At 33.4% G+C, this 22,944-nt stretch overlaps 1 protein-coding gene across 5 annotated transcripts in view; it reads left to right on the top strand.

Annotated features, from left to right (window-relative positions):
• Positions 1-22,488, top strand: part of MTX2 (metaxin 2) — a 66,643-nt gene extending 44,155 nt beyond the window's left edge. For 3 of the 5 annotated variants that reach the window (XM_025460289.3, XM_049106200.1, XM_025460290.3), the window contains exons 4-10: positions 4,633-4,705; positions 8,325-8,401; positions 9,551-9,643; positions 10,143-10,181; positions 10,567-10,692; positions 11,952-12,028; positions 22,033-22,488. In XM_025460289.3, coding sequence (XP_025316074.1) covers positions 4,633-4,705; positions 8,325-8,401; positions 9,551-9,643; positions 10,143-10,181; positions 10,567-10,692; positions 11,952-12,028; positions 22,033-22,216 — 669 coding nt within the window. In that variant the 3' untranslated portion in view covers positions 22,217-22,488. Of the gene's footprint in view, positions 1-4,632; positions 4,706-8,324; positions 8,402-9,550; positions 9,644-10,142; positions 10,182-10,566; positions 10,693-11,951; positions 12,029-21,865; positions 21,906-22,032 lie in introns of all 5 variants that reach the window. The other 2 variants (XM_049106201.1, XM_049106202.1) reach the window with 2 other exon arrangements.
• Positions 22,489-22,944: the final 456 nt, after the last annotated feature.

Here is a 22,944-nt window from a genome sequence, read left to right on the forward strand (position 1 = left end):
TTTATAGGACTTTTCTACAGTTCTCTCTCTTATCTTGGAGGGACTTATTAATTTGGTTGCTAATATATGGGAGCTGAAAGGGAGAGGGGTGCTTGGGTCTCTTCAGTCAGTGTGTGCATTCTCACTTAACTCTTACTCTTTTCAGGGTAGCACCCCCACCCCACCCACCCAGGGCTGTCCGCTGTTCTTGAGACTTGAGTCAGGAGTCTTGCTGGTTCAGTTTCTTCAGAAAATGAACCTCAGTTTCCTGCCAAGTTGGAGGCAGACTAGTTCTGTGATGCTTATACAGACTTTCAGCCACCCCTCTTATTTTTAGTCCTTAACCTCACCTCTGCCTTCTGTGGTAGTTGTTGCCTCCAGTTTTGGAATCTTCCTAGTTTCTGTAAGGTGGATGCATTGATTTTTTTTTTTCCCTTTGCGTACTCTAAGATTTTAGCTTCCTCTGCCCTGTTAAGTCTGTTCTCCCATCTGACAAATGGGCAGACATTTCTGGTTTGCTTTGGTCTCCTGTCCCCCTTCTTTGTGTAATCCTGGGTTTATCAGTTTTCTGTTTCTTCACTGTTATTTTAGAATTTTTAAAAAATTTTATTTATTTATTTGAGAGAGAGAGAGGACACAAGCATGAGCAGTGGAGGACAGAGGGAGAGGGAAAAGTAGACTCCTTGCTGAGCAGGGAGCCCAATATAGGGCTTGATCCTGGGACTCTGGGATCATGACCTGAGCAGAAGACAGATAGTTAACCAACTGAGCCATCCAGGCACCCTAGAATTTTCTTTTTTTTTTTTTTTTTAAGATTTGTTTATTTATTTGAGAGGGAAAGAAAACACGTGGGGAGAGAGGGGTAGAGAGAGAGAGGGAAGGAGAGAATCTCAGATTCCCTGAGGAGTGCAGAGCCCGATATGGGGCTCCATCTCATGACCCCAAGACCATAATCTAGGCTGAAATCAAGAGTCCAACAGACAATCAATTGAGCCACCCAAGCACCCTTATTTTAATAGAATTTTTGAAAGATTGCAGAACTTCCAGGGCAGCGCCGGTGGCGCAGCGGTTTGGCGCCTCCTGCAGCCTGGGGTGTGATCCTGGAGACCCGGGATCGAGTCCCACATCGGGCTTCCAGCATGGAGCCTGCTTCTCCCTCTGCCTGTGTCTCTGCCTTTTTCTCTCTCTGAATAAATAAATAAATCTTAAAAAAAAAAACAACAACTTCCAGTGATGATGTAAATGTTCAGTTATTTGTGCTGTCCAATAAATACAGTAGCCATTCACCACATGTAGCTGTAGAGCACTTGAAATATGGCTAGTGTGACTGGGGAACTGAATTAAAAATTTTATTCAATTTTAATTCATTTAAATTTAAGTTAAATAGTCACAGGTGACTGGTGGCTACCGTATTAGCACAATTATACATTCTGATAGTATGTGCTCAGTTTTTGCTGTAAATTATTTTATATTGTTAATCACTTGAATTAGTTTGGAATAAAGTATCCAGCTGAAGAATAGGAGTTAGCTGAGTTATCCTAAATGTCCTTATTTAATTAGAATTAATTTTTCTGTGGATATACATAAGAATAAATATATGAAGACTGCAATTTCAGAATTGAAAATAAAATGTGTTTTAGGTTGGTGTATCATGCCTGTTTTATTTGGGGGCTGATAAGAGATGGAAAGTGAAAGTTTGGGAACCTCCCAGGAATCTTTTTTCCATCCTACAAAAGAAAGGGAAAATATTTGAATCAAAGCCTGGTTTAGATTTAAGTTTTATTTTTATTTTTTATTTTTATTATTATTATTTTTATTTTTATTTATTCATGATAGAGAGAGAGAGAGAGAGGCAGAGACACAGGCAGAGGGAGAAGCAGGCTACATGCAGGGAGCCCGACATGGGATTTGATCCAGGGTCTCCAGGATCGCGCCCTGGGCCAAAGGCAGGCGCCAAACCGCTGCGCCACCCAGGGATCCCTGGATTTAAGTTTTTATATTCTCAAAGACAGTCCTAGTAATGTTCTGTTATGCATTTTTAATGTTTGGATGAAAATATTGTGTTTATGACATCAGACTTCTTTGTGAACTGTAGGTTAATTCGTAAAATTTCTTTTGAATTGGGGTTGAAGAGTAATTGTAGTAAATGTAAAATTAATCTTTGACTAATTAGAATTATGCCATTAGTTGAGGTCTGTGGGGAGTTGAGTGTTACTAAATTGGTCAAAATGCAACCAGTTAGGATGCCTGGGTGGCTCAGTGTTTGAATGTCTGCCTTCAGCTCAGGGCGTGATCCTGGGGTCCTGGGATGAGTCCCGTATCAGGCTCCCCGCAGGGAACCTGCTTCTCCCTCTCCCTCTGTCTCTGTCTGTGTCTGTGCCTCTCTCTGTGTCTCTCGTGAATAAATAAATAAAATCTTAAAAATGCAACCAGTTATATTTTCGTAAAAAAGTAAGAAATTCACAGGACTGGAAACATGGCTTTGATTGCAGAATCTTACTATTTTGCTTAATCTTTTTTAGTGAAGTAATAGCTTTTTGGAATAGCGATTAGTACAGTTACCACTGTGTATTTTGTTCAGCAACCACTGTATATTTTGTTCAGCAAAATATACAATATTTATTATTTTTATAGCAGTGTAATTGTTAACTAACAAGGGAATATTATTCAGACATTTGAGAAGATAATATTAAGTAGTTCTTTCAAATTCTTTTGTTCTTTCCTGTAGGCCTCAATCCCCTTTTATTCCTTCATTCTCAGCAGATGATTTCTTCTCCCACTTCATAGAATGTGAATGTTCTCTTGTTTTCTTGTCCTTCTTGCTTATCAAGTTGTAATCACTGACTCTAACCACCCCTTGCATTAGAGTGGAAAAAGTGTCCTATTTTCTGACAAAAACCTGTGCTTTTACATCCCTTTTTACCTTCTCATGGATCTTGTATGCTTGTTATTCTACTTGTTTTTTTGTCATTTCAGTGTGTTTCCGCTGCCTTTTCTTTTCTTTTTTTTTTTTTTTTTAACTTTTCTGTTTATGTTTTAACAAACTCAGCCTTTCTTTCTCATCGGGTACAGATACATATGTAATAGAAGGAAGACCCTTCTAATCTCTTCTTAACCATTCTTCTTGAAAGAGCTACTGATATTTATTGTCTCTAATCTTTCCATTTCTAGCAATCTGTGTTTTAATAAGCCTTCCATTTGATTTTGATACTAGTGTACGCTTGTGGGTCAGTCAAGTTGTTCACTGTCACTGTTATAATTTGAAAGCACCGGTTACAGTATTTAGAGGACATTGAATATTTACACAGACACAGAAGAATCAACTGTTGTTTGGTTGAGGTGATGTTTAAAGCTAGAAACAGTAATTGTTGGTGAATTAGAATTTGGTTTGGCTGTGAATTACAGAAAATCCAAAATAACTGACTTAAAAGATAGAAGTTTATTTCTTTTTCTTATAAACACAGGTAATCCAGTTTTGGTGACTATGATTATTGAGGAACAAGGTTTCTTCTTATTTTTATTTGTATTTTTTTATTATCTTTTAAAGATTTTATTTATTCATAGAGACAGAGAGAGAGAGAAAGAGAGAGAGAGGCAGAGACACAGGCAGAGGGAGAAGCAGGCTCCATGCAGGGAGCCCGATGTGGGACTTGATCTGGGGTCTCCAGGATCACACCCCGCGCTGCAGGCAGCGCTAAACTGCTGCGCCACCGCCACCGGGGCTGCCCAAGGAACAAGGTTTCTTTACTCTTGTTGCTCTGCCATCTTCAGTTCTCAGCTCCTATTTCATGGTTCAGTTTGACTGCTGTGGCTATAATCATCGTTTTCATATTCTAGTGAGCAGAAAAGAAAAAAAGTGGAGAGACCACATCCCTTTCCTTTTAAAGAAACTTCACAGCAGTGGCCCAGAACTTTAAGTCCCTTTGGCCAGAATTTAGACATTGGTCACATCCAGTTGTAAGGGAAGCTGGGAAGTAAACTTATTTCAGACAGCCATCTATGAAGATATAATTCATGGTTTTTAAAAGTGATTGCATAACATTCCATGATTTGGATTTACCGTAAATGATTTACTTGTTCCTTATTGTTAGACCTTTAAGTTGCTAATGAAGTTTTTGTTACTATAAACAAAGTGAAAATCAGCAACTTATGTCTTTAAAAAGTGAATTAGTGATCAATAAAAGCCACATGTTAGAATATTGAGAATTATAGGAGAGAACTTGGAAGTAGTAAATAACATTTTGAGAGTTTTCTCCTAAGACAAGAAAAGAAGAACCCATAAAGAGAAATGGAATTAAGCAATACCTTATAAAATGTGGACTTCCGTCATCATTGAAGAAAATTAAAGCAATATATAGTATTGCTGACTTATAAACTAATGCAGTAAAATAAATGTGGATAATTTACATTTTTTAAAGTGTGTATAAATGCTTAAAGTGTCATACATTTACTGGTGTCTAAGTCATACTGATTTTTTTTAGTATTGAAATGCCTTTTTATTTTGTTTGGAATACAAATCTTTTGCTTTAAATTGGTCTATTCTTTTCCTATAAAGTGCTATATATGAACTATTACTTAAGTTTAGAAAATAAAAGTTGTGTTCAAATATGTATATACGTTCACTAGGCTAACTATGCTTCTCTTGATTTGTAGGCCTTTTTGCAAATGTGTAATCTGCCTATCAAAGTGGTTTGTAGGGCAAATGCAGAATATATGTCTCCATCTGGTAAGTTTTCAAAAATTCTGTTAATATTCTACATTGATAAATTGTAGTGATAATCCATTTTTTATACCTATATTTTAAAAATGCCTATTTTTGTTTACTTATTTACCCTTTGAAGAATTATCCCATGGTTTTGTAAAGTAACAGTTGTAAACTTGATAATCTTTGGGTGGACATTGCTGCTCATTTCAACTCTTTGGTCATAGTCGGTTACTGGAAAGTTCTAGAAATTGCTTTAAGTAGTAAATATTAAGAAAATACATAATCTCAGATATCCCCAGTCATATTTACATAAGACTATTTTTACTTCAGAAAACAAATTTTAGTATTAATGAGTCCATTGGTTATTAAACATGGTTCTCTAAACTATGTTCTCATATTAAACAGAAGGAAGAATAGAGATTGTGGAATAATTAATTTGTCAAAGATCTTAAGGTCATCTCTGAATGCTTTTGGTTTCTCATTATTTTTTTTTGTTTAATTTTTATTTCAACAAGTTTTAAGATACTTATTAAGATTTTAGCCTTTCTGCTATTTTTTATAATCAGTATTGCCTTTTCTGTGTATCATGTATTAGTAGTTTAAGGTACAGTTTTAAATAAATATGATTTAGATAATTTTTAATATAAAAATATAGTGCCATAAAGCTGATAAATAAATGTTAACTAGAATTGGTATGGATAATAATTATGGATCTTACTTTGCAATAATAACACAGAATTACTCCTTTATGGGTAAATCCATTAAGTCCAAATGATTGGGATAAATGTGCTACATTGCTTTTCAGAGAGACATTTACATATCTTCTCACTCCGAAGATAACTTAGAAATGTGTAAAAGACTTTCTTTTCATCTTAGGTTCTTAAAGTGGTAATTGTCAAAAACTGTGAAGACAGCCTCACACACACTGAAAATTCTACATTAATACATCTACACTTACAGATTGATGAATCTACATTTTAAAACATTTCCATAAAAAATTTCTAGTCTTATAAACGTAGACATATTTTAGATTGTTGAAGACCATTAACTGACTCATTTTCTGTTAATTTTAAATGTATGTTTTATAAACTTTCTGAATTCTGGTGAATTATATTGGGTTTTGTCCCATCTTTTTCCTTTGTGTAATCATGCAAAAAGTGTAGCTACACATATAAAAAACTTAATAATCTAATACTAAAGTTGATGTCTTTGGCAAATGAGGAGAAGCCATAGAGTTCATCCACCTATTTCCTAAGATGGCTGTACTAAGTTATCACCTAGCTAGATATCGGTTTTTTAATAGACCCTATGAAAGACAAATATAGAGGCTATAAGACCTACACACATTCATACATACATTCGTAGGAGGAGTTTCCTGTAGGTAGATGAAAATGACCCTTTCTATTTAAGGCATTTATTTAAATTTTATCATCACTCTAGTATTATTCTCTTTTATCATATGATTTTGGGTGATGAGTGGTATGTTTTGTTTGCTTGATCTTGCTATGGTAGATTTTTAAAGCAGAGAGCATCACAGAGTGGTCAGAAATCAAGTCACTCTTGGCTAAGAGTTAGGAAATTTTTACTCTAATCCTTCTGTGACCCTGTCACATATTAACAATTTTCTTGGGAAATTTCACTTCTCTTTTTTGAGCTTCAGTGACTTCATCTGTAATGTGTAATGGTTGGATTAGATGTTATGCAGGGCTCTTTTTATTTCTAGTATTTTCTGAATCTACAAACTTGCTTTCTTTTTGCTTCCTTTAAAAACCAAAGTTCTAAAAATGATTATTCTGCTTAACATAAGAAATAGAGCCCTCAGTTGTTTTTTTTCTTTTTTTAATGATCTCTGATTGATGCCACAGAATAAATGTCTTACCATGCTTTTGCTTGATACCTGCAATAAGGATATAACATTGGCTCCACTTTAAGTCAGGCAAGTGACAAAAAACATTATTCACTTCTAATTTGTTGCCTTGATTTTTATATGTTTCTTTATATTTAGACATACATGAATACTCAGTTGATTACCCACACTGCTTTCCTGCTTCAGAATCTACTGAAAGCATTTTTTTTTTTTTTTTTTAAAGAAAATACAGGGGTGCCTGGTGGCGGTGGCTCAACAGTTGATTGTCTGCCTTCGGCTCAGGGTGTGAACGCAGGGTCCTGGGATCGAGTCCTGCATTGGGCTCCCCATTGGGAGCCTGCTTCTCTCTCTGCCTCTCTGTCTTTCATGAATAAATAAAGCAAATCTGAAAGAAAGAGAGAAAGAGAGAAGAAAGAAAAGAAAGAAGAGAGAGAGAGAGAGAGAGAGAGAGAAAGAAAAAGAAAAAAGGAAAAAGAAAGAAAATACAAACTCCTTCTTCCAAGAAGGCAAACTGAATATTGAAAATGAGAAATATACGTGGCTTTCAAAGTGTTAAAACCTAAAAATAGCCTTCAGTTTAGGCATTTATCCACACATCGTTTTCATTCTCAGATCATTTTATCTCAGAGGACCTGCACTATTTCTAGCATTTTAGTACTTACAAAGATTTTATCCCAAGTTAAAAAACAGTATGACCTAATACTCAGATAAATTCTTTTTTGCAAGATTTATAAAGCAGTAGGAAAAGGAACTGTGCAATTCAGTGTTTTTATATTTGTAATATGGAAATGTCTTCTAAATATATCTATTGAGTTGTTATTTCCCTGAAGGGGCCTGCCTGCCTTTTGTAATGCGTGTTATCCTATGGATATAGACTGAAGCTTTTGTTGGTGCTATGGACCTCATCCATTACCCTTGGGCTGAGTGAGACAGAGAGGAGTGAATCTGTTAAAAAGGACCATGAAGAAGCCTGCTGTTAGTGTGAACTCTATTTGAACTAGGTCTGATAGCAAGTTTCATCCTCTAGCTTTTGGGGTGAACTTTATTGCTATTTGGAGACTATTTCATCATCTCTGATAATTTCATCAACTATAGTATTTATAAAAATGAAATACTTTTTTAATGTGACATTTAGTTAGAGAAGCCAGTTTTTATAAGCATACTTATTTTTTTTTCCTCAGATGTGTCTGGGAACATACTTTGTATTATAATTCATAAACTATCATACCTTCAAAGATTGTTAATTCTCTTAATGCCTGATATTTTTTTTAGTCAAAGACATTTATTATTATACCATTATATGCTTAAAATATTGAACTTAATGGGTGTCTAAGATTTAAAAGTAGATATAAAAAAGAAGTCGTCTTCTTAAATGTAATTTAAATACAGATTGATTCATTGTATTCTGAAGAGAAAGCCCCATTACATTTCTTTTAAATCTAATAGTGGTTGTGGACCAATGTCCTGCCTTGGTTGTTTTAATTTGAATAATTAGTGTTTACTGCTGCCATATAGCGATTTGTTAGTGTTAGTTCTAAAAAGGGAATATTGTGATCAGTTATCACATACAAGTGAGAACTCTAGAAATGAATCTCCTTTTTCTTTTAAAATTAATCAGTACTCGTTTAAAAGCTTATAGAATTTCACGTACACATTTAACTATACTTTTCAAAAGTTATAGGGTTATGAAATCAGCATATTAATAAAACAGATTCTATTTTTGTTTTAACTTACTGCAAGTATTTTCATACATTTTTTTTTTTTCCTCCACAGGTAAAGTACCTTTTATTCATGTAGGAAATCAAGTAGTATCAGAACTTGGTCCAATAGTCCAATTCGTTAAAGCCAAGGTAATAAAAAAGATATTAAATATATTTGATCACAGTTAGTCTTAAATAAGTCATTCATCATTGTTAAGTGTGTCTTAACATTTGTATTGATTTTAACCTAGTTTTATAAAATGCCAATATAAACTAGTGGAGAAATATTTCTAAAGCATAAGTTTTTTTTCCCCCATAATGTAAATCAATAGCTAAAGATGTAATTTGATCTTTACAAAATGGTAGATAATACTCTAACTCACACGAGTTTTGGTCACAAATGGAAACTTTGGTTGTTACAAAATGTCAGGTTAACATTTGAGAAGGTAGATACAGGATATATTTAGAAGTTGAACATATTAGTGTATACATTTGAATTCAGTTTAGGTTTTAGTGGTTATAAGGACAACCTCCATTAACATTATGGGTAACATATCATCCTTCTAAATTATTGTATAGTATTATTTTGTATGGATGTTTTATAATTTATTTACGTAAGCCTTTATTGATGGACACCTAAATTGTCAGTTTTTGGCTCTTATTGACTGTTAAGATAAATATTCTTCTACAGATGGCTTTGTACACTTGTCAGATTATCTCCTTAGGATAAATTCCTAAGAGTGATACTGTGATATTATATACATTTTTAAAGTCTCACCAAGATGGCTGGATTGAACTAAAGGGTTATACCATTTTATGCATCTACTCATTATTATAGTATTTTAGAATTTTTAAATTAGTGTCTCTTTCCCTATACTTTTACTAACTTTCTTTTTCACCTTTGATCACTTAATAAGCAACAATAAATATCAGTCTTTTGGCATTTATTACTAATAAGGTTAGTCTCTAAAAAAAGAAAAACCGTAGGTTTACTGACCATTCTTGTTTTTTTCTCTTGTGAAATAATTGATAATGTAATTTTGTCCATTGAAAGATACATTTTTATAATGACATATAAATATGCCATTAACATTTATTAATATTTATCAATATTTTGTAGTGATAGAGTATTAACTTTTTCATATAAAATTTTATTTTAGATATTTTGGAAATTTATTAGACACTTATAGTAAAAGCATCGATGAAGTAAAAACATTGATATTACTTGGTAGTAAGATAACTGAAAGTTTTTGTCTATTTAATATGATGCTCTTTTAAATTTTTTAAAATTTCCTTTAGGGCCATTCTCTTAGTGATGGGCTGGATGAAGTCCAAAAAGCAGAAATGAAAGCCTACATGGAATTGGTCAACAATATGCTGTTGACTGCAGAGGTATAATAGAAGATAATAGACCTTGAAAAGAAGCTTTTCCTCTCATAAAAGATCATGTCTTATGGGTTATTTTAAAGTTATTGGAAAATAGGAATATAGTCAAGCAATTCTAGGCCTAGGATGGGTACTGAAATTATTTGGTTATTATGTTTGAATAAGTTGTCTGACATTTTCAGATATGGTTTTTTCTATTTGTAAAAAGGAGTGATTCTTGACCAATCATTATTTGACTTTGGCCTTGGGAGTTTTACTTAAATAGTATCTGTAAAATACTTCAGCGGTATTTAGATATACTATGTGAATAAGAAATACTTTTAGGAAGTACTACCATTAATTAAATTTAATAATTCTGTATAGCAACATTAGCTAGAGGCGGAAAAATTCTAATATATGTGACTTTTATAAAGTTGGCTTATAAAAAATCAACATGGCCAAAAATAATTTTATCCATTTTCTTTTTCATATTCTAAAGTTTTAGTGACTGTTCTTTTGTTCCTAGTTGTATCTCCAGTGGTGTGATGAAGCTACAGTAGGGGAGGTGAGTGGTTCTGCAGCATTTATCTTAATTAAAATTTAATGAGAAAACACTTTTGCTCAGAATCGTAAGTCCCTGCTCATAAATGAAACATTGTGGTTTATACCATTAGTGATATAGTTTTTCACTTACTTTAATTTTGCTTGCACATACATTTTAGGGAAGCTATGTGTCATTGTTTGATTTAACTGGTTGCAAAGTACATAAAAGTTTATATATTTTTAAAAGGAATGGTTTGAAATTTTAATTTTTTAGATTGCAAGCTATGTATTTTTTTCAGATAGCTGTATTTGTGTTCCAAAAATATGTTTTCCTAAGGATTCTGTTTGTAAAAACAGGCTTTGTTTTTAGAAAGAATCATGTTTCTCACAAAGTCTTTTTGCTCTAGATCACTCATGCTAGATATGGATCTCCTTACCCTTGGCCTTTGAATCATATTTTGGCCTATCAGAAACAGTGGGAAGTCAAGCGTAAGATGAAAGCTATTGGATGGGGTAACAAGACTCTGGACCAGGTGAGTTCAGGTCAAAGTTGAGGGTTTCCTCAACTTTAATGCATTAAATTCATTTTTTGTATTGGTAGTCTTTAAAAATCTCAACATAATAAAAAAATTGAGAAAACATTTGCGCTTATTTTTTCTGACGCGAAGTGGTTTTTCTTTGTTTTATAAAAATCACATATGCTTATTATAAAACAAACTGTATAATACAGAAAAATTAAAAAAGGAAATAGAAATTGTTTGAAATCCTACCCCCTAGAAATTACCACTGTTAACTATTTGGAGAACATTCTTCTAGATGTCTCTTAGTGACATTTTCCTTAAATGGGATCATATTATACCTTGCACTCTATGATCTAATTTTTTGCCATTCACCAATGCATTGTGGGCAACTTTTATGTCAATAAATATAGATCTACAGCATCAGAGCTTAAAAAAAAAAAACCCTGTTAAATACAGCACTTAATATATCTATTTTTTTTGGTCTTAAATTTACTGAAGTAGCAAAATTAAAAAAATACATAGCTTGTCAAAGTTATAAGATTGAACTAATTCAATCATTAAACTAATAATGTCTCTTTTTCAAGTCTGCTCATAGTCCTTGCCAGCCAGTTTACCGATGTGTGCCATTGGCCATAAGGGGGATTGGGTAGATGAATAGGGATCCAGTAAATAAAATCCATCTCCACTACTGGGAAAACAACTCAAACGCTTTTACTCCTGGTGGGTCAGCAGTGTCATCTTTATGAAGCAGATTTTTTTACATACATAAAGTCAGTTGAATATATGGATTCAGGAATACATTTTTGTAAGGGGTTGAGTTTTGAGATAAAAACTTTCTTAGGGCAGCCCTGGTGGCTCAGTGGTTTAGCGCCTGCCTTCAGCCCAGGGCATGATCCTGGAGTCCCGGGATCGAGTCCCATGTCGGGCTCCCTGCATGGAGCTTGCTTTGCCCTCTGCCTGTGTCTCTGCCTCTCTCTCTCTCTCTCTGTCATGAATAAATAAATAAAATCTTAAAAAAAAAAAAACTTTCTAAGTAGTAATCCTTATAAAGTAATTTAAATATACTTGTGTTTAAAGGGAAGTTTCAAATTTTCTTCCTGTTTCTTACATAGAAAGTATTACTTATGTTCTATATGTGTTTTATTGTCTGATCTAAATATACGATAAAAGGTCACCTAAATTTACATTTTTGTTATAAACTGTGAGATTGTAGACATATTTTATTGTTTTACTAATTTAAATATTTTTGGGGGGTCTGTTGCCTCTGTTAGGTCTTAGAAGATGTAGACCAGTGCTGTCAAGCACTTTCTCAAAGACTGGGAACACAACCATATTTCTTCAATAAGCAGTAAGAAAATTTATCTTTTTTTAGTTAGTTGCTTTTCTATGTTGTTAGATTACAAGCTTATTTTATCATAGAGGAATTGTTTTATCAAGAAATATTTGTGAAGACATTTTGTTTTATTTTTCATTTTTGCCCTCATTAAACATTTACTTAGCACTTGTTGGTTATCAAGCACAGCTCTAGGCTCTGGGAGACCAAAATTTCTATGACATAATTGCCATTAAAAATTAGTCTTAAGGGCAGACATGTAAACCAGTCATTATTTTATGATATGATAAATATACCACTAGGGGTAGTTGGAGGTGCTGTGTATGGAACTACATCATCTTAACAAAATTCATTTGCAAAATATTGTTAAAACATAAAGTATAACCATCTTTGTTTATATACAGTGATACCCTGGGTCCCCCTGGATCAGAAAACTAAACAATTAAAAAATTTTGTTGGATGGACAAGCACTATTTTGAACTTATCTTTTAAATTTAATGAAAATATTTGTAAAGCATAGAAAGCATGAAGGATATAGATTTTATATATATATATACACACACACACACACACACACATAAATTGATTAATTTATGTCTCATAAAGACAATTATTTTGTAATCTCGAAAAGAGTAATAATATAGGCAAAGAATGAGTTTTCCTCTTTTTTCAAAAAAAGTTATAATTTTAATATATCAGAATCCTCCTGTGATCCAGTTTAAGATGGGCTTAAATTAACATTTTAATCTCAGTGTTTTATTTAGAAACTCTAGCCTTTTCTAGGCTCCGTAGTACAAATTTTTGCTTTTTAGATTGATACTTTTTAAAAAGGTTTATTTGCTATTATATCTTTATAGGCATTCATCTTCTGTAGCCATATGAAACATCTTTTGGGAGAGATACTAATATTTGTAGCAAAAATGACAAGGATGATAGCTTGGAAATATTTTTATAAAATATTAATGTATACTACATATGATATTTGGGGTCTGTTGATCTCTGAAGCACAAAGTTCATAGAATTGAAACCATGAAATCCTGGTAGTTAAAGCTGTGTTCCTGTTTCTAGTGATGTTTGCTATGCAGAGTCTTTGTTTAGTCTCTGACACAAAAGAAAATGTATCCATATGTAGTACTAAGTAGTTCCTTTTCTTGCTGACAGGAATTCTTAGGGCCTGAAAAGCCCAGAAGTGTGTTTTATTGTTTGAATTGCATCATTCTGTGTTAGGAGGTAGTTTTGTTATGCATGCTGCCTTCATGGGAGACTTATTTTTCTCATTTAAACTCCGTGTCAGAGACTTCATTCATAACCAGGTATCATTGAGCATGTGATTTAGTGGACATATCACAACAGTTTTCTTTTTATTAGGGTACAATTATATTTAAGCTTGTAATGAAAAATTCAAAATTTAGAACAAACACAAAACCAAAGGTTTGCTGTGGAGGAACTGCTTAATTTATATGAAGGTGTAGGTTTCTGAAATAATTTTACCTTGTATGATACTTACATAAACATCTTCCCCTAACGATTGAAAAATAGATTTCATTTTTAATTTTAGTTTTACCCCATTCTCTAATTAATAGTAAACTGTAATTAGGAAAAAATAATTTGTGTTTTCACTCTGATATGACAGTCTTTTCCTCACTTCTATCTGTCAGGCATCATTACTTTGTGAGATACTGTACTTTAGTGAATAGAGCATGGCTTAAGTCTCGATAAGGTAGTATTGGATTCCAGGTTGGTGGCCCTGAATTCTGTTCTTGGCTCTAATATATACCGGACTTCAGCAGCTTGCTACTTTATTTCCCTATGTATCCTCCCAGTACCCTCTAAAATTAGAATGAATTTTTCTCCTAGCTAACTTTCTGGGGATGTTGAGAGGACTCATTGAAAAGAATTTAGTAGTTTTACTTGGTGAGAGAAGGGGAAAGGGTGGGTGAGGAGATCCTGGAGCAAGAAGAGGAATTGGGAAAAGGGGACCAAGAATATAAATGGTAGAAAGAAAAATTTAGGAAAGTGAAATTGAGGGAAATTAGAAATAACACAAGATAGATATACTGGTGGCCTTTTTATCATTTATCATATTTAGTGTGGGTAGCCTTTTAAGTATTTAAATCATATATTTGAAATGCAACTATAACAAAATCTGTATTTCCTGCTGTATCCAAGCTGTCTTGCTGCTGTGATATCTGTTAAAACATCTATCCAAAGGCTGCTAGATCATTTGTTCTTTTTCATGTGGTGAGCATGGACCTGGAATGAAAAAGTAAAACTTTTCTTAAAGTGTTATTTTTATACCTTTTCCCCCCTAAGTGTAGTCAGGGTAGAATGAATTATACTGTTGTAAAGCATTTATGAGCTCCTTGCAGGTCTGTGTGTTTTCTAAACAAAACCTATTTGTCAGCAGAGGATCAATAAATGTTGGTTTAAAGTAGTTTAAATTGAGAAATTGGAAGAGGAGTTATGTTTGAAAAAGAGTACTGCTATTAACTATTAAATGGTAAAACTTGAAAATATACCCTCATATACTGATAGGAAAGGGTATATGCTACAGGAAATGCTACAAAAATTATACATGGGAATCTTAAGACGAAAAATTTCGGGGAGGAATTGGATTTTACTGAGGTTTATTCAATAAAGAAATTGCCATTTGAGAAATTAAGTCAGTAATCTAAACACTCCCAACAAGTCCAAGACCAGACAGTTTCACAGGTGAATTCTATCAGATATTTAAAGAAGAGTTGATGCCCATTCTTCTCAAGCTATTCCCAAAAATAGGAGAGGAAGGAAAACTTCCAAATTCATTCTATAAGACCAGCATTATTCTGATACTAAAACCAAGCAAAGATACTACAAAAAAAGAAAACTAGGCTAGTGCCTGTGGTGAGCATAGATGCAAAAATCCTCAACAAATGTTAGCAAACTGAATTCAACAGTACATTAAAGGGATCATTGGGCAGGGATCCCTGGGTGGCGCAGCGGTTTGGCGCCTGCCTTTGGCCCAGGGCGCGATCCTGGAGACCCGGGATCGAATCCCACGTCAGGCTCCCGGTGCATGGAGCCTGCTTCTCCCTCTGCCTATGTCTCTGCCTCTCTCTCTCTCTCTCTCTGTGTGTCTATCATGAATAAATAAATAAAATTGAAAAAAAAGCTCATTCACCAAGATTAAGTGGGACTTATTTTATCTTTTTAAAAGATTTATTTATTTTAGGGAGAGAGCGTGCACATGTGAGCAGGGGGAGGGGCAGAGGGAGAGAGAGAATCTCAAACAGATTCCATTCTGAGCATGGAGCCCAACTTGGGGCTTGATCTCTCAACCCTGAGATCATGACCTAAGCTGAAATCAAGAGTGGATGCTCAACTGACTGAGCCGCCCAGGCACCTCAAGATTAAGTGGGCTTTATTCCATGGATGCAAGGGTGGTTCATTATTCTCAAATCAATCAGTATGATACATCACATTAGTAAGAGGAAGGATAAAAACCATTTAATCATCTCAATAGATGGAGAAAAGGTACTTAAAGTACAACATCTCTTTATGACAAAAACTCAACAAAGTGGGCATAGAGGGAATATACCTCAAAATAATAAAGGCCGTATATGAAAAATCCAGCTAACAAATTCAATGGTGAAAAACTGAAAGCTTTTTCCTTAAGATCAGGAACAAGGCAAGAATATCCATTCTACCACTTTTACCACAAAGAAATAAAAGACATCCAGATTGTATGTATGTATGTATTTATTTATAGATTTTATTTTTTTATTCATGAGAGACACAGAGAGGCAGGCTCCATGCAAGGAGCCCAATATGGGACTCAAACCCCTGGAATCTGGGATCACACCCTGAGCCAAAGGCAGGTGCCCAACCTCTGAGCCACTTGGGCATCTCTATCCAGATTGTTAAGGAAGAAGTAAAACTGTCATTATTTGCAGATGACCTGATAATATATGTAGAAATCCAAGACTCCATTAAAAACTATCAGAACTCATAAATGAATTCAGTAAAGTTGCAGGATGCAAAATTAATATATAGAAATCTACTGCATTTCTATGCACTAACAGAAATTAAGAAAACAATCTTGTTTACAGTAGCATCAAAAAGAATAAAAATGCCAAGGAATAAATTTAACCAGAGAAGTGAAAGACCTATACTTTGAAAACTATAAGACATTGATGAAAGAAATTTAATATGACACAAGTGGAATGATTTAGCATGCTCATGGATTTGAAGAATTAGTATTGTTAAAATGTCCATACTACCCAAAGTAATCTACAGATTGAATGCAATCCCTATCAAAACACCAATAACACTTTTCACAGAACTAGAACAAATATTCCCAAAGTATGTATGGAATCATAAAAAACCTCAAATAGCCAAAGCAATCCTGAGAAAGGAGAACAAAGCTGGAGGTATCTTAATCCCAGGTTTCAAGATATACTACTAATCTATAGTAATCAAAACAGTATGGTCCTGGCACCAAATCAGACACATAGATCAATGGAACAGGATAGAAAGCCTAGAAATAAACTCACACATATGTGGTCAGTTGACAAAGTAGGTAAAAATATACAATGGGGAAAAGGACAGCCTTCAATAAATGGTGTTGGGTAAACAGGACAGCTACATGTAAAAGAACGAAACTGGACCACTTTCTTATACCACACACAAAAATAAACTCAAACTAGATTAAAGACCTAAATGTGAGACATGAAACCATAAACTAAAAGAAAACATAAGCGGTAATGCTTTAGACATCAGCCTTAGCAACATATTTATTGGTATGTCTCCTCAGGCAAGGGAAACAAATGCAAAAATAAACTTGGAACTACCTCAAAATAAAACGGTTTTGCACAGTGAAGGAAACCATCAACAAAATTAAAAAGGCAACCTACTGAATGGAAGAAGATATTTGCAAATGATATATTTGATATGAGGCTAATAGAGAAACTCTATGAAGAACTTCTATAATTCAACAAACTAATCTGATTTAAGATGAGCAGAGGACCTGAATAGATATTTTTCCAAAGAAGACATACAGACACATGAAGAGATGCTTCACATCACTGATCAATAGGGAAATGCAAATCAAAACCACAGTGAGATACCACCTTACCAGTCAGAATGGCTCATATCAAAAAGACAAGAAATAAAAAATGTTGGTGAGGATAGAGAAATTGTACACTATTGGTGGGAATGTAAATTGGTGCAGCCATTGTGGAAGACAGTATGGAGTTTCCTCAAAAAATTAAACATAGAAATATGATCCAGTAATTTCACTACTGGATATTTACCCAAAGAAAATGAAAGCACTAATTTGAAAAGATATATGCACCCCTGTGTTTTTTACAGTATCATTTGTAATAGCCAAGAAATAGAAGCAAGCCAAGTGTCTATCAATAGGTGAATGACTAAAGAAAGTATATACACACATATATATATACATACACTTATATATACACACATATATAAAATATATAATAAGATGTGCTATATGTATTATTGAGCATAAGGAATGAGATTTGCCACTTGCAGTGACGTGGATGGACCTCAGGGGTATTATGCTAAAATTTAAATCAGACAAAGAAAGACCGTACAATTTTACTTATATTTGAAAAAAATTTTTATTTACATTTGGAATCTAAAAAACAAAACAAATGAACAAAAAACCCAAAAAAACCCAGACTTTTAAATACAGAAACCAAACTGACAGTTACTAGAAGGGAGGTGGGCAGGAGGGATAAGCAAAATAGATAAAGGCGATTAAGAGGTACAAACTTCTAGTTATAAAATAAATAAGTACACATAGAGAATATAGTCAATAATATTGTAATAATGTATAAACTATGGTTATTGTGGTTGAGCATTGAGTAATGTATAGAGTTGTTGAATCTGTATGTTGTACATCTGAAGCTAACCTAACATTGTAGGTCAATTATACTTTAATAATAATTTAAAAAAATCACCATTTGAGAAAATTAAGGGAAAGTCGTTCAAAATTTCAAAGGCAAAATCTAAAAAAGGTTGATGGCAAGGGGCTTGATTTACAAACTTGAATGACAGTCCTGAGATCAATGATGGATATATAAAGATATGGTATATGTAGGTTATCTCTAGTAGCATGAAGACCTGGCAAGTTAACAGTTTAAGAAAAATTACTGAACATTGAGACAAAATTAATGTATTTGAAACTAGACTGACTATGAAAGGTATCAGGAAGAAAGAAATATTCAATCATAATAAAGCAAAAAGTTGAATATAGAACAATTTTAAGTGGGAAAGAGTAGGAAAACATTCACATTTACGGTATTTTTATTTTGATATTCAAATGAAAGAATAGTAGATAACTGATATTAGCTGGAACTTTTGGTATAATCATCATATATGTAAATCACACCATCATACTGTATACCTTAAACTTATACACTGATGCATGTCAATTATTTTCAGCAAAACTAGGGGAAAAAAAGAATAATAATAACCAACCATTGGAAATGTAGAAAGAATGATAATGCAAGATAAGGCAACACATTTCTTAGAATCTTAAAAATATATTTATGATCCTGGGATATTTTTCTAATAAAAGTCTATAAAGATGGATGTAATATAAATGAAAGATGTTAAAAGTCTTAGGAAGAGAGTTGCTATCAGCATTCAAATTGCAACTCCTGCCTAGTAAACATAAGGGTGGAAATGTCCCTTTATAGAGTATAGGAAAGGTAAATTTTTTTTTTTTTGAAGGAAAGGTAATTAAAACAATGTGCATTAAGATCTTGGCTCAATTAAACAGTACAAATATTGGGCAAAGTGTGGTTTTTTTTTCCTTGTCTCATGAATTGCAAATGTTTTTGAGTTTATTGCTTTTTTTAAAAAAATCAGGCTTATGGTTTTTGCATATGGTAAAACTTTTATGTTTATGGCTCTGAGTTTTAGTAATGATCTACAGTTGTAGAACCACTACCACAAGTGGACTTTTCAAAAAGAAAGAATTACAGGAATTGGTAATTTATATATGTCATATATATCTAAATTAATATAAGTAATTGCTGAAATTTGTAAAGATTAAAAAATATGCATTGGGAGTTCAAGTATATGTGTTTCATTTGATTTTAGTATATTGTATTCTACTCCTTCTTAGATGTTCTAAAGTAACTTGCCACACAGTTGCTGTCTTTATGTAACAAGAGATCAGTTGCAATATGCTCATTACCTATATAATTCAGCACCTTTTGAGTTATATGGATATATGTTTGCAGATAATAACATTTGACCACTTCAGGGATACGTCTAGACCACTCTAGTTTGAATACACACTTAAACTCCTTCAGAGCCTTCATTTACTGATAACGGACACACAATTTTATCACTGAAAGTTGCATCAGGAAACATTCACTTTTTAAATGATCTACTTCAAGAAGCAAAAAGTAGTTAACCCTACATAATTAGGGAAAAAAATAAATCTTAAATTGGTGAGATAACACCTTTTAAGAAATATGCTTATGGATATGGAAGAGTTAGTGTTTATATTACTTCTCGCAAAGTACCTCTACATTTATCCACCTTCTACATCCCTGGTTCTTTTCAGGTATCCATTTATTATTGATTCTTCATTTCTAATGATATTATTCATGATGTTGTTAAGTCCAAGGACACTTGTGATTTTTTTAATACTATACTGTTGGCTACCCTCTTAAACATGACCATTGACTACACATCTGACTTTGTTACTAATTCTTCATGAATGTGCCAAAAAAAGGGAAGGCTTTGAAAGAATAAGTACTATTGACAAATTAAATATCCTGCATACTTTAGGCAGGATGCTTTCTCTCCCCTTGCATTCAGCAAATACTGTGATTCAGTTCCTCTGATCCTTTTCTAAGAAGTAGGGATATAAGAGAGATATGCAGTGTTACCTCTGAAGAGCTTAGAGTATCATCAGTTAAGTGGACATAGTTAAAGTGTGGCATGAAAAATGAATCACCTTTTTATTCATTCAAAACATTTATTAAGAACTCTTTGTCCCAGGCATTGTTCTAAGTATTGGGAACACAGCAGGAAACAAGCAGAGAGGGAGACAGGCAATTAACAACAGATATTGATAGTATTAAGTACTACATGGAGAATTCAGATAGGCTCACACGGTAGTAAGTGGCTGCATGTGCGCTTTAGTTTGGGTGTTCAGATGTGACATTTAAGCCTTACTCTGAAAAACAAGAAGGAGCCAGCAATGTGAAATTAAGGGAAGAGTGTTCCAGATAGCAGGAATAATTGGGTCAGGCCCTAAGTGGGCTTGAGTTTGATCTGTTCAAATGGAGGAGGCAAGGCCAATATTGGTTGTGTGTTGACAGTGGTAAGAGATGAGATTGAAGAGAAGCAGGGGCCAGGTTGTCTAGGCTTTGTTTGCTACAGGTAAGAAGTTTGGCATATCCATGTAAATAGAATGGATATTCATTGGAATAGTTTATGCTTGGAGTGGTATGGTCTGGTGACATTTAAAAAAAAAATCACTCTGGCTACTATGTGGTCAATAAATAGAAGCAGGAAGGCTATAGTGAGAGATGATAGTGGCTCAGAGTAGATGATAATGGAGAGAGATAAATGGTAGTAATCAGGACTTACTTGGTGGTTGTGTCTTGCAATACTTGCTGATGGGTATGAAAGGGTAAGAGAAAGAGAAGAAGAGAAGACTCAAGAAACCGTGAGATTTTTGGCTCAAATAGCTGAGTACCTTTTATTTTGGGAATATGAGATGTGCAAGTTTGAGATGCTTATTTAGCATTTGGGTGGCGATGTTATGTAGACATTTGAATTTATGATTCTTGTATTAAGGGAGGGACTGGGTTTGGAGATAAATATTGGGGAATTATTGGCTTGAAGAGGTATTTAAAACCACGCAACAGCATGAGGTCATTCATCATTAGTGATCAAGGCCACATAGCTAGTACGTAAGTGGCAGAGTTAGGATCCAAACTCAGATTTGATGGACCCCAAAATCTGTTCTTCCAAACCAGATTATTGGAACATACTTTCACATTTACGTAAGCTAACACGCATTTTCTCAAAAACTTTATCACTATGGGACTGACGGCAATAATTAGTTCATTATTGTGATATTTTCTCCCTTTAGTAATATTTTAATATTATTGGCAATTATTTTAATATAATGTATAATGTAGTTTGGTGATGCCTCATCTATAGATAAATTTCAATTTTTTGTTACTAATATATAATTGAAGGGAAAAATACCCTAGAAAATTTTTTGTTGAAGCCATCTTTATCTCTCCTTCAGAAAGCCAAATTATTGGGGTGCCTGGGTGGCCCAGTCAGCTAAGGGTCCAATGCTTGATTTCAACTCAGGTCATGACCATTGGGTTCTGAGCTCAGCAAGGAGTCTGCTTGAGATTCTCTCATTTCTCTCCTTTTGCCCCTCGCCCCAATAAATAAATAAATCTTTTTTTAAAAATGAAAGCTAAATTAATTTAAAAGTTGTAAAATTAAAATTAAATTATGTTGTTAATATATAATTGGGTAATCAGGTGTCATTTGTCCTAGCGCCACAGTGATAGCCTGTACTTTGATAGAATTTTGTTTATGCGTCTATTAAAACACTTACTAAATTGTGTTGTAATTTATGTTTTGTGTCCATGTCTTAGAATATCTTTCATGTTCTTAACATCTCTAGCATGGTTCCTAGTATACTGGAGACCTGCTGTATTTTTTAGTGGATAAATTAATGAGTAAAATGAATATGATCAATTACACCAATGTTATTTTAACAACGTACTACTTTAAAAAACAAGTCGCACAACTAGCAAATTATAATTTAAAAGGTTTTTTTTTCATATCTTACAACAGAAACTCCAAGTAAAAACAAAATAAATTCTATCAAGTTGAGGTAGGATTTATTTCTTATATAACTTTTTCTTTTAAATAAATTAATAAAATGTTTTAAAAAGTAATGTATATTTTGCCATACAAAGTAAATGCTGTTCATGTTACTCTCATTTCTACTTTTGTTTTAGGCCTACTGAACTAGATGCACTAGTATTTGGCCATTTGTATACCATTCTTACCACACAATTGACCAATGATGAACTTTCTGAGAAGGTGAAAAACTACAGCAACCTCCTTGCTTTCTGTAGAAGAATTGAACAGCACTATTTTGAAGATCGTGGTAAAGGCAGCTCATCTATCAGATCATCGTAGAGATATGTCTTAATTTAGTTATTATTTTAAAAAACAACTTGAAATATGTTACTTGAACGTTATAGTAAATAATGGTATCAGAATTTTAAAACCAAAAACACTGTTTTTTGAAACCTCAGAATAAATTATATAATGTATCCTATACATGTACTTTATACTGTTACTTCAAATAATTCTGAATGATTTCATTTGATTTGCTGTACTCTGTATCTTGAAATTTCTGTTTTCTTGAAACATGTATGCATATAAAAATAAAGTGCAAAAGAACTGAATGGTTAGTGTATTTACTTTCTTTTGATCTTTCCAAAAGCCACTCTGAGCTTTTATACATGCAATAAACTGTCTTTTCTAAGGCAAGTAATTTGTGTTCCATACTTTTAAGATTACTTTGATACATGCTGAACCTAGAGACGGGGAAAAATGTTCTTAACAAGTATTCACTTCACACAAACAAAGTATGCACTTAGAAAATGTAAATAATAGCAAGGCAATTAAATCCCAGAACAGATTACCATTTAAGAACACTCTTCATCTAAACCTAACTGAATTTGTAAATATTTAATCAGAGCAGCTATAATTTATATTGGGATGAAGGTAGAGTTTCAAGGACCTTATTTTTTTGAGACAAGAATATTTTAATAATGTTTTATTCCTCTTGTGGGAAAGGGAGTTTAGTTTTCACAGAGGTATCAACAGGAATTTGTATATAAGCACTAAGGATTATAGGT

Source organism: Canis lupus, chromosome 36, assembly GCF_003254725.2.
Source record: "Canis lupus dingo isolate Sandy chromosome 36, ASM325472v2, whole genome shotgun sequence".
NCBI classification, from domain to species: Eukaryota; Metazoa; Chordata; class Mammalia; order Carnivora; family Canidae; genus Canis; species Canis lupus.